The sequence below is a fragment of the Cavia porcellus genome, unplaced genomic scaffold (genome assembly GCF_034190915.1).
Source record: "Cavia porcellus strain 051 isolate PalLab524CR breed Dunkin Hartley unplaced genomic scaffold, mCavPor4.1 scaffold_1, whole genome shotgun sequence".
NCBI classification, from domain to species: Eukaryota; Metazoa; Chordata; class Mammalia; order Rodentia; family Caviidae; genus Cavia; species Cavia porcellus.
Genome location: NW_026947484.1, coordinates 79,804,246 through 79,820,028, shown reverse-complemented (window position 1 = coordinate 79,820,028; position 15,783 = coordinate 79,804,246). Strand labels below are relative to the sequence as shown.

Sequence of the window (15,783 nt, the reverse complement as noted above, 5' to 3'; positions counted from 1 at the left end):
TTCCAATGAGGCACGGTTACTCTGGATAGAACATTGAAGTGTTAAAAAATCACTTATTACCTTGTTCTCTACTGTTTTGTTCAACTTTATAATACTTAATGAGATGGACAATTCTTCTTAAGGAAGCAAGAGGCATTATGGTAACCATTGTTGATAACCTTGTACTCTGTTTTTACATCATGTGCTATGTCTATCCTTGGTTTTGACTGACAGCTTTGTTTTATCATGTTTGATTTTATTCTCTTACAAAAAAAAAGTAATAAGATCTATGGGAGCAATAAAACCCAAAATGTGTAAATTTTGTTGTAATAATGAGAGGAAAAAAAAAAGTGCCCTAAAGGATACAACAGCAAGTGTGTTAAATAGATGACCATATTAATATTTTTGATTGGATCATTGAACACAACTATTGGCAGTCTCACTGTTTGAATGTTCACTTTGTATGCTTTGATTCTGTGACCTGAATCTCCGTTTCAAAGATGATAGTGTGTAATCTATTAACTGATGATATCTTACAGTTTTTTTTTGTAGTTCTGTATTACTTGTACCTTTACACTGTTTTGTTTTGTTCTGTTTTTTTCTCTTTTTCCTTTTAAATAAAAAAATAAAAATAAAAAAAATTTTAAAAATCACTTATTACCTTTGGTTACCAAAAGAAAACAGAAGCCTCTGGGTACAAGATTCTTTTATGGACAAGAGAGTGATTCACCTGTGAACATGAATATAACCATGATGAGGAAGCATGTAGAGACATGTGAGAGCATGTGGAGACATGTCCTCTGCCCTCATTGTGCAATTGTTAGTCTGAATGGAATTAGGAGCAGGAGGAATTCAGTATTACTCAATGCGATGGATTCAAGCATTGGATACTTTTTGAAAGCCCCAGAACATTTGAATATTTTCTTTTTTTCTATTTATGTAACACTTTTACAAACGAATGTGGTAAATACGAAGATTTTCTGGAGCATTCAATACTAATTAAAATGCACTGGAAGCAGAAACCAGAGTGGCACAGGGCAAGCCCTCAGTCCAAATGCAGATCAACTGAAAGAGAAGTAGAATCAGGGGGCGCAGTGTGCCCCTGAAGTCTGTTTTCATTCTTTGTGCTTTTTTTAAAAATGATTTTTCCTTCTGCTTTTTTGCCTGCATTTTCTGAACGTGAGTTTAAAAATTAGATAAAAATTAACCCAATACTCCTAAGACCAAAGCTGTCACAGTTTAGGTCATCAAAGTTAGGCCTTTTCTTTATTCTTTCTCTATTTTACTGTTTTATTTATTCTTTTCTGAATCCTGTCAGACTGAACATTTCAACATGAGGGTCACGGATGGTCCATAGAATCTCGCGGTCTTCAAGCATTCAGCTTGGAGAAGCTTCACTCTGTTAGCACACATGCAGGCTCCGTCTCAGACCTGTCCAGATGATGCATGTGCACCTCAAGCTGGGAATATTGCTCTGGGGGAAAAAAATCCAGAACTGAGTGCCAGTTCAATGTATGCATCACATTCCTCATGTCTTCTCAGGTGTGTGTAAGCTAACTCTTGGCTATCCCTTTGGCCATCTCCTTCTAAGTCACAGAAATAATCTGGTGTTCATACCTTTTGAAGGCATGCATTTCATTCAAATAGACTCGATCTCTTGGATTTACTGTGGAAGTCACCCTGACTGTATCCAGGGCATTAGAAATGTTTGCTGACCTTCTTATCAATCTCTTTCATCTCTGTTGTCTTTGGACTGGTGTGGAGAAATAAACTAGCATATACTGTAATTCATCAGTCCTTGCTACATATCATTTGTGGCAGCTATCACTAATGAGACTAATTGGTCTTGACTGATGAAATTGTAAATGTGTATACCTCAATGCTCATCAACACTGAGCCTTAATTAAAATCAAATGTATATTTAAAAAAAAAAAAACATGTCCAGCATCATAGACTCCTTTCTGTTTGGCTTTGTTGACATTAGCAATTGTAAAGAAACCTGATCAAGAAGGTTTGCTGTTATTACTGCTTTGAATACAAACTTCTCACCATGCTTAAGTAGCTGATTAAAGATGGGAGTAATATTCTCTTGATTATTGGTTACGCATATGGAATAAATCCCATTTTAATTGTGTCTAATGAGGCTTTCAGTTTTAGAACCTTACACAAAAGCTTCTAATAGAAAGAGAAAGTGGTATTTCAGAGGTCATCTTAATGTTACTTAATGTCAGCAATCCTTAATCAAACTAATATATAGAGATGATGATTGCAGTCCAGAGTGATTCTTTAAATATGAAATAATTTTCTAAATTAGAAAAGTGGTGCAAGGTAAAATTTGTTAGATTTGAGGCCATTTAAAATTTCTAATTAAAGTTTTTTTTACCAAAAAAGGAACCTTAAGTTAAAGAGATATTGCTCAAAAGTGAGGCTTTATGCAGTACAGTATTTCTCAAAATCCATGAGATTAAAAAAAACAAAACAAAACAAAACATGGAATTTAAAGTTCTGTCACTTGCAATTTCATGCACTATTCTTATATGTGTCTGTAATTCCACCGAAATGTGCAAATGGCTCTCCTTCAGTGATTTTGCACAACAGAAGATTGTAAGGCGCCGTAGAAATGTGGGGTGTCTCATGGGTCAGGAAGCGACTGAGAGAACGAGTGGGCATTCCTATTTTAGAACCAGACATCTGCCTCGTAGCAGATTTAAAGTCATGAGTTTAAAGAATTTCTAGTAAGAGATGACTATTTTTGGATTTTTGTTCCATTTGCTGTATGAATGAAGATAACTTTGCCCTACCCTGGAATGGAGATACTCCTTTCAGTCCTAGGGTAGCTGCTACTATGTTAGTCCACATGACTCTTGTCCAAATTAGAAAATAATGGATTCTGCAAAATGCTTTCCTTCTCTCGGAAGGTTGTTGTAAGAAAATGGGCCTGAAGTCTGAATGGTATTTTCTAACTCACTGGCTCACACTAGAGATAGAGAGGTCCCATGCACATTAATGAGGTCAGAGATTTTCTGACAGATTCCCAGGTGATGCTGATGCTGCCCCTGGTCTAGGACCCATGTCTTTGAGTATCACTCTTAAGAGCTTTTCAGTGTAGAACCTGGCCAACCATATGCACTGACTTTCATTTCTATCTTCATGTGAATCAGTTTTGCATTTTATTCATTTTGTTTCTGTAGGATTTATTCAATATTTTTTGGAGGATAAAGAGTGTTATTTAAGCAAAATTACCAGCCCTGAGGAAAACACATAGCAAGAAGCTTAGCATGGAATATATGTTCAGTGAATACCAGCTCACTTTCCCGCCACTGGCTGCACATTTTTGCCATTTGCCTCTCTTGTGTCCTGTGTTTTCACCCTTGAACTTCCCTGTTGACTCTAACGTTTGACTGGGTGTTATTTTCCTCTTACCTAACCGTATATGATCTATAAATGTTGGCCAACCTCAGGCCTGGTGATCCAGTTCTAGATCCCTGGGCTTTGGTTTCATGGTTCCAGAGTCAGTCCAGGAAGAAGAGGACCTGAGACAAAGCCAATGCTCAGTTGTATGAGATTTTGGTTGGTAACTATGAGAAGTGCAGTCAGTTGACAATTTGACCCTGCCTTTCAGGATGTGTTTTACTCTATAGGAACTTTAGCGAAAAGCCCTACAATCAAAACCAGGAAATTGCTTAGAATAGTCCTTGCTTCCCCCAGTTTAAATATTCATTTACAAGGTCATAAGTATTTAATAAAGATTTGGAAAACGTGAGAACCTAAGAAAGAGGATAAAAAGTATCCAATGCCCAAACACCCAAGAATCCAGTTTTGGTGTATCTTCTAATGTAAACATGCCTATTATTAATTTTGAAAATATCTAAGAATGTCTAAAGAATAAAAACTCAAGTAAAATATCTAAGAGTAAAAACTGTCTCAGGAAGAGGAAATTCTTATGTTTAATTATCAGGTTAGTCCCATAATGAATGATAATGATTCATTATAAAATTATTTGCTTTCAAGTTTTATCCAGAGACCATTAGAAGAGCAAACAGCACCTCCTTTTTCTTGCAGTATCTTTAGTGTCATGGATTCATGTAATTGTTTGTGATGCGTAGGTGTTAGGCACCCCACCTAATCCTTTGACAGGCCTTCAGTGCCTGCTTTAACTGGTCTTGGGATCATAGTTTCTCCAAGTTAGTTTTATCAGCAAGAATGAATAGGTAGTATATGTTATGAGCCCTTGTATATGTGAAATTGCCTTTCTTCTGAATTTATGTGTACAACTCAATGAGATAAAACACTTCACTCTTAATGTTCTCCCCTTGAAAATCTAAAAGAAGTTGATGCTCCTGGCCTTTATTGTTACAGAAGAAACATTTTTTTTATCAGCTGGACTTTTACTATTTACTAGACAGTGGTTTTGTTTTCATTTTCAACCTGGCTGCTCATTGTTTCTTCTGCCTTTGCTATTTTAAAATGGTCAGGGTATTCTGAGATGTTACTCATTTTCATTTATTTGCTTGAAATGCAATGAGATTTGGAGGGTTTTATTATTTCTTCTGTTAATAGTCATGACAGCAGTCAGCTGAATTCTAACTGAGCATTTAAGTGAACATTTAACTGGGAAGACCTGGGAGTTGCTAGCCTGCATGGAGTTTATGTCTGATCATGTGGACAACTTGAATTAGTCTAGCACCCATCTGATCACTCTACTGTAGAACTAAAGGTCTTGCTTAATCTGGTACTCACAGGAAGCTGCTTCTGTTCTAATGTTGTTCTCCACTCCCACGCTGGTACCAAAGCAATACAGCTTTCTCTCTGAGAAGACTCAGAAGGGCGAAGAGAATACTGGGTCAAACAAGCTCTGGGTATGGACCCTGAGCTGGCCCCAGAATGAAATTTACCCTATGAGAGAACCTTGCAAGGAATCAGGCTACAGTTTTAGCATGTCCAAAACCACAGGCTCATTTCAGGGTTAAGTGTGGTGCACCAGGTGATTCCAAGTAAAATAAACTGAGCTCCAGGAGTTTGCTCTGGGCTGTCATTCAAAGGGAACCTTAAAAACAAGAGGTTTGGCCAACGGAGACCACTTTAGCTGTGAATTAAGAGTTAATTTTGAGCCTCTTTATCCTTAAACTTCAGAAACTTGAAAACCTGCAAAAATGATCCCCGCAACTCTTTTTTTTTCCTTTAAGACATGGCATTATATGCCCTTTGCTGCTGAAAAAATGTACTTGGCTTCGTCAGCATTCATTTTCCATTGAGGCTAAATTTATTTTTATGTGAAATAGAAATCAGGAAAACACCAAAATTATTTTAAGCAAAATATCAAATTGAAATAAACCAACATATGTCTGTGAAACATGTATAACTCTCAATCAAAAATAAGTGCAAGTTTCATAAATTTCTTAAAATATTCCAGCATGCAAAATCTGAGCAACTTAAATAGATGGAGTTATGACATGTTTGATTATTCTTTCTACTTAGTTAATTTTTTACTTGGAGATGAAAAATGCAGTCACCAAAACTTGGCTGGCTCTGGATCATCCTTTATGCACAGTGATCTACACCACCCATTGTAATAGGGGAACCAAGGAGTTTCATTAAATCTTTGCAGTGAGGCTATGTGATTCCTGCTAATTTTGAATCAAAATCTTCTTGTATTCTTTCCTGTAGTATTCCTACCTCTATGATCCTCTTTAAGAAGTGAGGTTTTTTGATGACTTTAAGTATATTATACTTTATTCAGATAGCTTTATTTATATTTTTAACTTTCCCTTCTAGCGGGTACTCAAATAAAATTAAAACTGTCAAAGTCACACAAGTATTCTTGGGTTTAGCACCAAAGGGAGTGTTACATGATAAATCTCCATCTCAAATGCATGCTTCATTTATATGCTTTTCCTAATAACATTTTCTTTATTGTCCTGTCACTTAAAGATTAGAATCACTTTGATCCTATGAAGTAGCTGTTACTTTGCCCACAGAGATATTAAGCAAATATTATTGTCAATAAATATTGATAAAACAAAGGCATATTTGTTGTAATATCCAAACTTTCATTTTTAATTCTCTTAATGAATTACGTAAGAAAAATTGTAAAAATAAAGTTAAATTATTGGGAAAATAATTTAACATTAAATGAATTGTTCTGATTTTAGTTCATTTTAAAGTGTGTTTATAACACTACCCTACATGTTAATAAGGTACTCAGTTTCAAGTACAGTTAAGGAAATTCTGATCCTATCAAGTTAATGGATACATGCTCTTTTCATCCTGGACTTCACATCTTCAATTCTTTTTTCTCATACATCATTCCGATTTTTCCTGTTAGTTTATTATTTGTCAAAAAGTTTCTTCCTTCCTGCTTCCTTCAATGTAGACCAATTTGGAAATGGAAAAGTGTGTTAATTTTTTAATAAGTTTTTAAGACACATATTACTGTATTTTTATTAACTAAGCCAGATGGCTCACTGTGAATTTTTTCTAACATAGTGATCACAGAAATCAGTTTCGGACCCAAATCTAGTATCTATATATATTCATATAGAAATATATATATACAGTGAGAAAATGCAGTTCACGTAAGCACATGAATAATTTTAGCAGTAGTACTCGTTCCTATTTGGATTTCATTTTGTTTTATTGTTTTAAGCTAAATATAAACTGAAGACTTTGTCCTCCACCCACCCCCCAAATCCCTCAAGATCCTTCTCAACAACCAAAGATTGTTTTCCTTTTGCAGTTTGAAGGTTGCAAGAAGGCCTTTTCCAGGCTCGAGAATCTCAAGATTCATTTGCGAAGCCACACAGGCGAGAAGCCCTACCTGTGCCAGCACCCAGGCTGTCAGAAGGCGTTCAGCAACTCCAGTGACCGTGCCAAACACCAGAGGACACATCTGGACACTGTAAGGATGGTGGCAGCTTTCTACCTTGCAGCAAAGCCCAGTGTACAGAAGTGCCCCTCTAATAGTGGGGCAGTGCAAGTGTTTGCTTCATAACCTGCAGGTCATAGGGACAGTCCCTAGGGCAGCAGCAGGACCTGGTAAAGTGCTCAAAGGGGCCCTGTGTGGCTGTTTCATTTTTTGATAGTCACGGTTTATACTAAATAATATTTAGAACTTCCTGAAATAGAAGGTTACTTGGTTACTTCTATATATAAAACAAAAAGCATTTAGATGATATCCTATAGTAGATTTTTAATACAATCACCAATAAAGACTATTAAAATAAGTAGTTAACTATCGAGACATACCAGAATAGCAGTGTATGCTACTGCGGGAAATAAGAGGTGTGTGTGTGTGTGTGTGTGTGTGTTTGTGTGTGTGTGTGTTTGCTTGCTTGTGTTGACCGTGGTGCATTTCTTTTTGATGTAACAACTTTGCAGCTGACTGATTTTGAAAGTGAATCTGGCCTTTTGCTTTAGAAACACCTGGTATTTTCACCTTCAAGAAATCTAGAAAGAAACAGCAGATATTTCCCGAGGGCTCCATTTCTCATGCTTCTTCTGTGTTAACAGCCACGTATCCTTGGATATCAACCCTATGAGAACAATTGATTTTTATTATCATACCTTTAACTCCTTTAGTGCAGCTACATTTTGCTCATTCACAAACACCTTTTCTGTTTAACTTATGCCTTTTATTTTTCCAATTATGTTGATAGGCCTCCTTAGGTTGATAGGCTTTGATGTCATTTTTCTTACATGAGGCCAAGTAGACCTATGTAATTTCACTTCACTTAACAAAGCCATTGGGATAAGTGTATTATAGACATCACAGATCTTTTATCCCACATTCTTGCTAATAATGTATTCATGACAGTACTTTCTCAGCATTAACATTCTGATGTCTATTATTAAACTACACCAGAGTTTGAATTTTGAAAAGATACTGTTATTTCTACACACCTTCTCATACATATTTAAGATTCTTCTGATGTTATAGTTGACATATTTATTAAATTTTATTTTAGTCTCTCTCAGCACATTGATACAAGTCATTTTAACTATATGTCACATAACCATTCTAAACAGAATTATCTCTAATATACATTAATGTAATGTTTGCCTTATAAATATCTGAAATATAGTTAGAATAATAGGGATGTATGATGGTTCTTTCTGGCTTTTGCCAAGTTGAATTTAGTGATATTTTTAGGATCAATAGAATAGATTATTAAATGAATAAATGTGGTAAGTAGTGGGATTTTTAATGTAGAAAAATGAAAAAATAAATTATGCTTAAATACCCTATTTTGTTGTATCTAAAATGGTCTTTTGGGAAGCCAAAAATTTTCCAAATTGTCATTAAATTTTATCATGGAAGAATGAACATTCATGAGACAATTGTCTTGAGAAATTGCTTATATGCTAACTAGTTATCTGTAGTTTGAAAGAACTGTTGTGAGGTTAAGTGTTACAGTTTTACAGTACCCTTTTCTTGGTACTAATTTTGACTAACAAAAAGCATTTTTAAAATTCATTTCAGAATTTAAAATTTATGTACCTCATTTTAAAACTTTTGAGAAAAGCTACCTACGATGATAATTTTAAGATTTCATTTCAATTCATTACTTCCTAAAACAGCTATTTTTTCTTGAAAAAATTTTTTTTCTATTAAATCTTTTAAACTACCAGTTTTTCCTTGAAGTTCCAAACAAGCTATTTGAAGTTTTACTAATTTAACAAACTGGTGAGCTTTTGAAACCATATTGAAGTTAAATATTTGTTGTAAGACGCAAACTATAGTTGCTTTAAGAATTTATGATTTAAATTTAGGTTTCTGTTCCCTTTCATTAATCATTTCTTAGGCAAATGCTGTCAGAATTTTAGAAAAGTTATCTTTGTTTCAAACAAAGTGGATTCTTTACACATAGGAAAGTGATTTTCCTATAAAGATTACTCAGTTCTTAATTATAACCCTGAAATGTTTTTTTCAATTCATTTCTCAATTAACATTTTAATATCTAAACAAGGAAAACAATTATCAGTACATATGGAAAACAATGAAATATTTAGTTTAATGAAGTAAAGCGTCCTGTTTAAAGCTTAAGTAATCCATTATAAAGTGACCAGGACAGATTAGTACTTAGGCCAGTCCCTGACATTGCTGTTTTGATACCCTGGTCCCAGATGGCAGACAGCAAGAGCAGAGAGTAATGGCTCCTTGAGAGGAATGGTGAATATTTAAACATTGTCCAAGAACATCTCAAAATTAAATACCAATGACATTACCATCCCAAATCATATATGCGTCAACTTCTGTAACATGTTAGTATTCATGAAGCCTTTATACATGAAACATATCCTCCAGCGCTTAAAACACGAACTTAGGTGCTCATAATGGCACTTCAAGTACAGATTTGGGCTACTATTTCCCTAAAGCTCAGACAGTGGAGGCAAGACTAGTTTAACAAAGCTCTATAAAGCTACAAAAGATTTGCAGGTTAACCAAATCTTTGTTTACTAAATGGAAGCAAACTGGCAAGTAACTTTTCAATAATTAGCCCCCATTTTGTAAACATTTCGAAGTATTAGGAACCTGGTTCATCTATTGTTCATCCTCTGCTCCATCCACTAAGGCAGTGCCTAGCACGTTCTGGAAGAGGCTGAGAACTACTTAGTGATCTCGGTCAGCCAGTCGACAGACACGGCAGATATTAAACTTAGAATTCAAACTGACTATGTCAAATTAAATTACATATTCATGATTTTACCTTGTTCTTGGAATTAAAATGGGAGGAAAAAGTAGTGAACCATAAATATTGCTTCCAGCAAGGAAAATAATATAACCCACATGTATGTTGGCCCACAAAATGACAAGCATGCACATGGAAACAAGAGTACAACATAAACAATAAAAGAAAATCTGAATTTTTTGGCCAGTAGTGTAGAAGCTTTCTAGAGCAAGATTACTATTTTGGAGATAAGGTTTTAGTTCTCCTTATCTTTCACCTCGTATAGGCACAGATCTCATACCTCACCTGATGAAGTACTGAGTCCCTAAGTAGATGAGTGACAATTAATACATCTTACAACCACAATTAATCCTGGAATTTTTTATCCCTCTGGTTCTTGGATTAAGCAAAAGATTGGGACTGATCTTGTAACTGAATAGTGTTGGTTTTAAAACTCTTGATAAAAATTTTGCCATTATAGTAGAAATAGTTTATATGCTGGAATTGTTGTGCATGTGGGGGTCTGTCATTCATTCATTCATTCATTCATTCATTCATTCACTCATTTCTAAACAGTATGTACCAAGCACCAGGAATATGAAAATAAAGCAGATTCCAGATCTCAGACTGCACACGCCTCACATCTCTCAGGAGCACGGGGAGTAGCCAGGAAGTGTGTTCCTCATCATGCTTCAGGGGGGTGTGCTTACTCAATTAACTCAGGCTCAGCACTAGGACTCCTCTGCAACTAATAATATTAATGTTCTTCTTGCTAATGTTTCATGTGTCTGTTATTTGAAACTTACTGTCTCTTACTCACTTTGTGCTAATTTTTCCTTCTTAATTCTCTCCTTCTCTCTTTCTGAATCAGGTTTCTTCTGACACATACCCAGTCTTTTCTGGACTTTTCTACAGCTTCTTTACCTGAACTCTTAAAGAATATGTGTTTACTAGTTTCAGACAATACCAAAGATTGTTCTCAGGGAAACATAACTGTAAGTATGACTGGAGATGCTTACTAATAATTTCCTCGTTAAAAATCCCACAAGCGGTTTTGTGGTTAGAGTGCAATCTAAAGCAGTCTCTTCAAAATCATCAAGGATTGGATAGCTTTTTGTTTCTTGAAAGTTTACTGTCCTCTCTACCATGATTCCAAGTTTCTGGGCTTTCTAATTAAAACCTGAGTATTACATAGAAGTTTCCATTAGTTGGTTGGTAACAGTTCATGTTCTAGATAGTCTTTGAGTAGAACTTTCCCCAGTTACTTTTATAATTTAACCACAGCTGGTTTTTCTTTTTTCTTCTCTTATTTAGAAACCTTACGCTTGTCAAATTCCAGGATGTACCAAACGCTATACAGACCCGAGTTCCCTAAGAAAGCATGTGAAGGCACATTCTTCCAAAGACCAACAAGCAAGGAAAAAGGTAATTTTAAAGAGAATTATCAGCCAGAAAAAGCACTGTTAAATTATCCTGTAGTACTTGGAGTTTCTTCAGGGCATTGGAAACTAATACTTCTTAAGGTGTAACATGCTTTAGCAGGTTTGAGGAAGGAAGTGTTCCATGAAGTAAGAGCCAGGCTAGGATAGGTACAGCTGACAGAGCCACATAAGAATTTCTGGGCAATTCTTGTACAGGTAGAATCAAAGGAAATTAATAAAAGTCACTTAAACCAGGAAGTAACAAGGGGCTTTTATGGAAATTAAGTCTAAATAAGTAAGAAATTGAATTGAGTAAAACAGTAATAACCCTTTGTGGAGAGACATACTATTTCACAAATTATCAGTTGGCTGAAATCATTTTAGCTCTGTGAAAAAGGTAGGTGAACCTCTAGCATAAGAATACAGTATTCATGTTAAGCTTAGAGAGTAAGAAGGTTTCTTGATAGGCTCTGTGTACACAAATCTGAAAAAGAAATTGAATTTGAAGTAACTGAGATCATTGAGGAATTAACACATTTTTCAAGGTTTGTAAAAATCATTATGTCTCAGATTTGGAATAAATGTTTTACATCAGTCAGCCAGTAGGCCTGACCTGCTAGCCAACCCACACTATCTGGCACGTGGTTTACTGTTCCGGTCTTTACTTCTGCTACAGATAGGGAGCTTACTGCTATTTGAGGCACTACCAAACAACTGGGTTTTTAAACTTTTGAATACATGGGGTATCTTTATTGCATGACAGTTTACATGTTGAGCTATTGCAGCACTTTGAGTGTTTTGTTTGTATTAAGATGGGTACCTGATTTACTTTGGGGCCCTTTTTAACAAATGTAAGGTCAATTTAAGACTCAAAATTGTTTTGAGTGATTTAACCCCATAGTGAAGGTTTTCAGGTTACTGTGGCTTCTAGTTAAAAATCTTTCAGTATTTCATGGTTTATAGGAATGCTGGAAAATACTGTCTTTTGGTTGCTTGAAGTTTTTCTCACTTGAGATTGTGAGCACACTGCCAGCTAAGGTCTTGTATATGGAAAGGACTGAGCCGGTCCTTATTAGTTAGAAAAATTTTCAACTGGGAGGATTTAATAGATGCACTTAATTGTGCACCAACCCCATCTGGTAAATCGTTGTTAAAATCATTTATTTTTCTCAGGAAATATATTCAAATCTTTTTAATTTGAATCACAGTAAATTTATGTCCATGGTCATTTGACATGGATATATTCTTGAATTTTAGAAAAGCAAAGGTATACTACTGCTAAGTAATAGTATAAGTAAAATTGGAAGGAAATGCTTAATCTTCTTAAAATAATACACCCTTGTTGTATAGTGCTAAGCACTTTCAGCAGAATCATTAATGGCTTTTGTCATTATCTGTACATTAAATATTTGAAGTGGTAAATTATATTTGTTTTAAAAAATAACCTTCCTAGATGAAAGGTTTTTCACTGTAAGTATGACTGTTCTCAGCCTCCACCTTGTTCCACATGTCAGGCTATACCTATAGTATCAAATTTATCAATAAAATTGGAGAGCACCTTTTTAGAGCATAATGGTTATCATAGACATGAAAGGCTATTTATCCATTATCTAGATAAATAAGCAATAACACAATGACCCATTTAAGAAGGCATCCCAGGTTGACAAATACGAGAATGAAACAATGGATCTTCTCAGAAATTATTAAAGATTTTTATTGTTCAAATATACATGTTTCTACCTCTGTATAAAGGAAGAGAAGCACTAATTGAAAAAAGAAAACCAGACCTTGAGACTAAAAAACATAATATTACTGACAGTTTACCAATAACTTTCCACAGACAATCTAGATCTCAAGGATATGTTGTCAAGTAGTATTATGATCTGCATCTAACATTGCAGGTCTTTCTTAAATTTGTCTTAGGCAAAATGAGCCGCGTATCTTTTAGATGATTTAGCTTTTGATTTTTACTGTGTTTCCTCCAAATGGATGAAATGGACTTTGTTGACTTTTATGCCCAATCTTTAGTGAGTTTACAGTTTTTGCTTTCTAAATTTGAACCTGCTTTTTTTTTAAATCTCAAAAACCCTTTATGAATTTGTGATGGATTAATTTGTAGAAATTAAAGTGATAAGAGTTGCTTCAGCCAACAAAAAGAGGAAATACCACTCCCATCAGAGAAGCAGTTGCTAATAAACCTGAGCCAGTTCAATCTACATTTCTAAATCTTGCACTGATATAACAACCAGTGTCTTATATTTACATGGTACAATGTTGTTACTAGACCTTGGAGAGATTCTAATTGCTCACTCACATCAGGTCTTGGTATTTGAAATATTTCCTGGAGGCAATAATAAAAAAAAAAAAAGAAACAATAAACCTTTTAAGGCAGAATTAAGATTATTTACGACTTTAATTAAAAATTGAAAACTGGCATCATTTCAAAAAAGCCTTTACAAAAATGTGAATTCATCAGAAATAACCATAAAAATTCCAAGGTGATAAAGGCGCAGTGGAGTAATGGTCCTAGCCCTAGGGAATTGTTTTGTTGAAAAGAATAAAACTCTTTTCTGTCACACCCTGTTAGTCATGGACTAGTTTAATATACCCTGCCTGCCTGCCTGCATCTAATCCTCTTTTTAACCTCTCCCTAGACACTAAATGACATTATTTTTGGTCTTAACATCACCAGCTTTATGAGGCCCTACTCTGAAATTGGGGCCAGTAACAAAGCACCCTTAGCTGTACGATTAATATGTATCAGAAAAGGCCAAATGTCATAAGAGATGCCCTGGCCAGGGGGCTTGTGGCCATTTTTCTCACACCTGATGGGTTCTACTGAAAACCTAGACGAATTCTACTGAAAACCTCAGCTAAACATTATTCAACCTGTGAAAAGAAAGAGGGTGGAAAGGAAAAACTCCTGAAAAGAAATGGGGATAGTTTGCCTCACTGTGGTGCACTTACTTTTCTCTTTGCTTACATCTTTCATACCCACCACTGGCCAAGGTACAGACTTCCATCCTATGGGCTTTGCAGTTTTTGAGCCCATTGAAACAGGACTACACAGATAAATAAGGAAAAAACATTCAAGTAAGCAGCAGCGGTCTCCACTGAGAATAGAGTTTAGCCTAGAGAGCAAAAGTCGGAATCTGTCCTTCAATTCAGCCTGATAATGTGTGGTGAAATAAGAGGCAACTAAGGCAATAAACCACTTGAAATTTTCCTCAAGGCCGTGAGCTTTATCGAAATTTTTCATTTTTACCTTGGAAGTGCCATAAACAGGGGCGTCTCCTTCAACTCTCGCCTGTTATCAAAATGGGTATTCTAAAAAGAAAATGCAAGCAAAACCCAGCCAGAAGTTAGAGGTGACAGGAATGTTTCAGTCTATTTCATATCTTCCACAAAGATTCGGAACTTTGGGTATGATGTGTTAAATGCTTGTTAAACACTGAGCTTTGATTTACTGTACTTGAGGACTTTCACTTTTATAACTTAATGCAGGCTGTAACAAACCCAAACATAGTTGAAATGTGTGTGAATACATTTATTTGTTTTCTAATTAGAGGACAGCTCTGCATAGCTTTCTAGCTAAATTAGAACAGTTTATTTAATGCACTTCTCTAGGACAGCTGGCAACTCCTTGATATATGATGAGAGCCACCACCTTTCTCCCCTAACTCTGAAATGGCCACAGGTTCACCTTGCTTTGTGTAGTTCTTGGGATCTTGAAAAGCTATGTAAAGAGTGATTATTTTTAATCTGTACTAAGGCATGTAGTAAAAGGATTAAGCAGGCTCGCTTTTTGTATCAGCTGTTTTTCGTCATGGTCTCCATGGCAGGTGGGGCACAAAATCAGGCCTCCTTTCCCCAGTTTTGCAGTCTTTTTCATCTGTTTCTTTCTTGTTTCTCATCAAGAATAAATTAAAACCTCTCCTTCTAATGAAGTATTAGTAATAGACACATATCACAAACACAGCCTGCCAACCAGCACGCCCCTTCCTCTCACGGTTAAGAAACTATGTTAGAAAGCAAGTGAGTTTGAGTGGTGCTGTTATAGGGATGATGTTCAGACAGAACAAAGTGTTTTTGTATGAGTCACAAGCTACTACTACACTTTCACAGTTCTTTGCGGGATCAGTAACTTGCATTACATTTCAAAATCATATTCAGGTTCATATTAAAAATTATATACTGATGCCTCAACTGAGAGAAAATTATTTCAAGAAAGACTCTGGGAGATGTCCTTGTAAAACAGGTTTTTTTTTTTTGGAGAAAATGATGCACTAATAAGTAATTAAATTTAAATGAGAAGTATACAACGTTAAATTTAACCCTACATCTGTAAGACAGACTCAAATTTGAAGCCATTTGCCTGGCGGCTTCTGGGTGAAGTAGACCAATGCTGCCAGCTTTGCTTTGAGAGCATTGGGCCGCTGCACAGTGGTAGCAGCTACTTAAGAAGGGCTGAGAATTCACCGCTGCAGGAGGCGGGGTAGGTTCATTCGTGAGAATGATCAGTAAATGATAGTACATTTCTCTTCCTAAGTCATCAGGAAATCTGTCTCTAGCCTTATAAATACAGGAAAATGTACATCACCATCTCTGTGGTGATAGCCCATGGAACCATTTCCTAAAACACATTCTTTAGAACACCTTCTACAGGATTTTATTGGGTGTTTCTTTTTAGATGAGACCAGGCACATTCAGAGTGG

General features: G+C 35.6%; 1 protein-coding gene across 10 annotated transcripts in view; it reads left to right on the top strand.

The window, feature by feature from the left end:
• Nucleotides 1–15,783, top strand: part of Glis3 (GLIS family zinc finger 3) — a 429,668-nt gene that overhangs the window by 318,264 nt on the left and 95,621 nt on the right. For all 10 annotated transcript variants that reach the window (XM_063250536.1, XM_063250532.1, XM_013155103.2 and 7 more), the window contains 2 exons: nt 6,716–6,877; nt 10,962–11,072. In XM_063250536.1, coding sequence (XP_063106606.1) covers nt 6,716–6,877; nt 10,962–11,072 — 273 coding nt within the window. The remainder of the gene's footprint in view (nt 1–6,715; nt 6,878–10,961; nt 11,073–15,783) is intronic.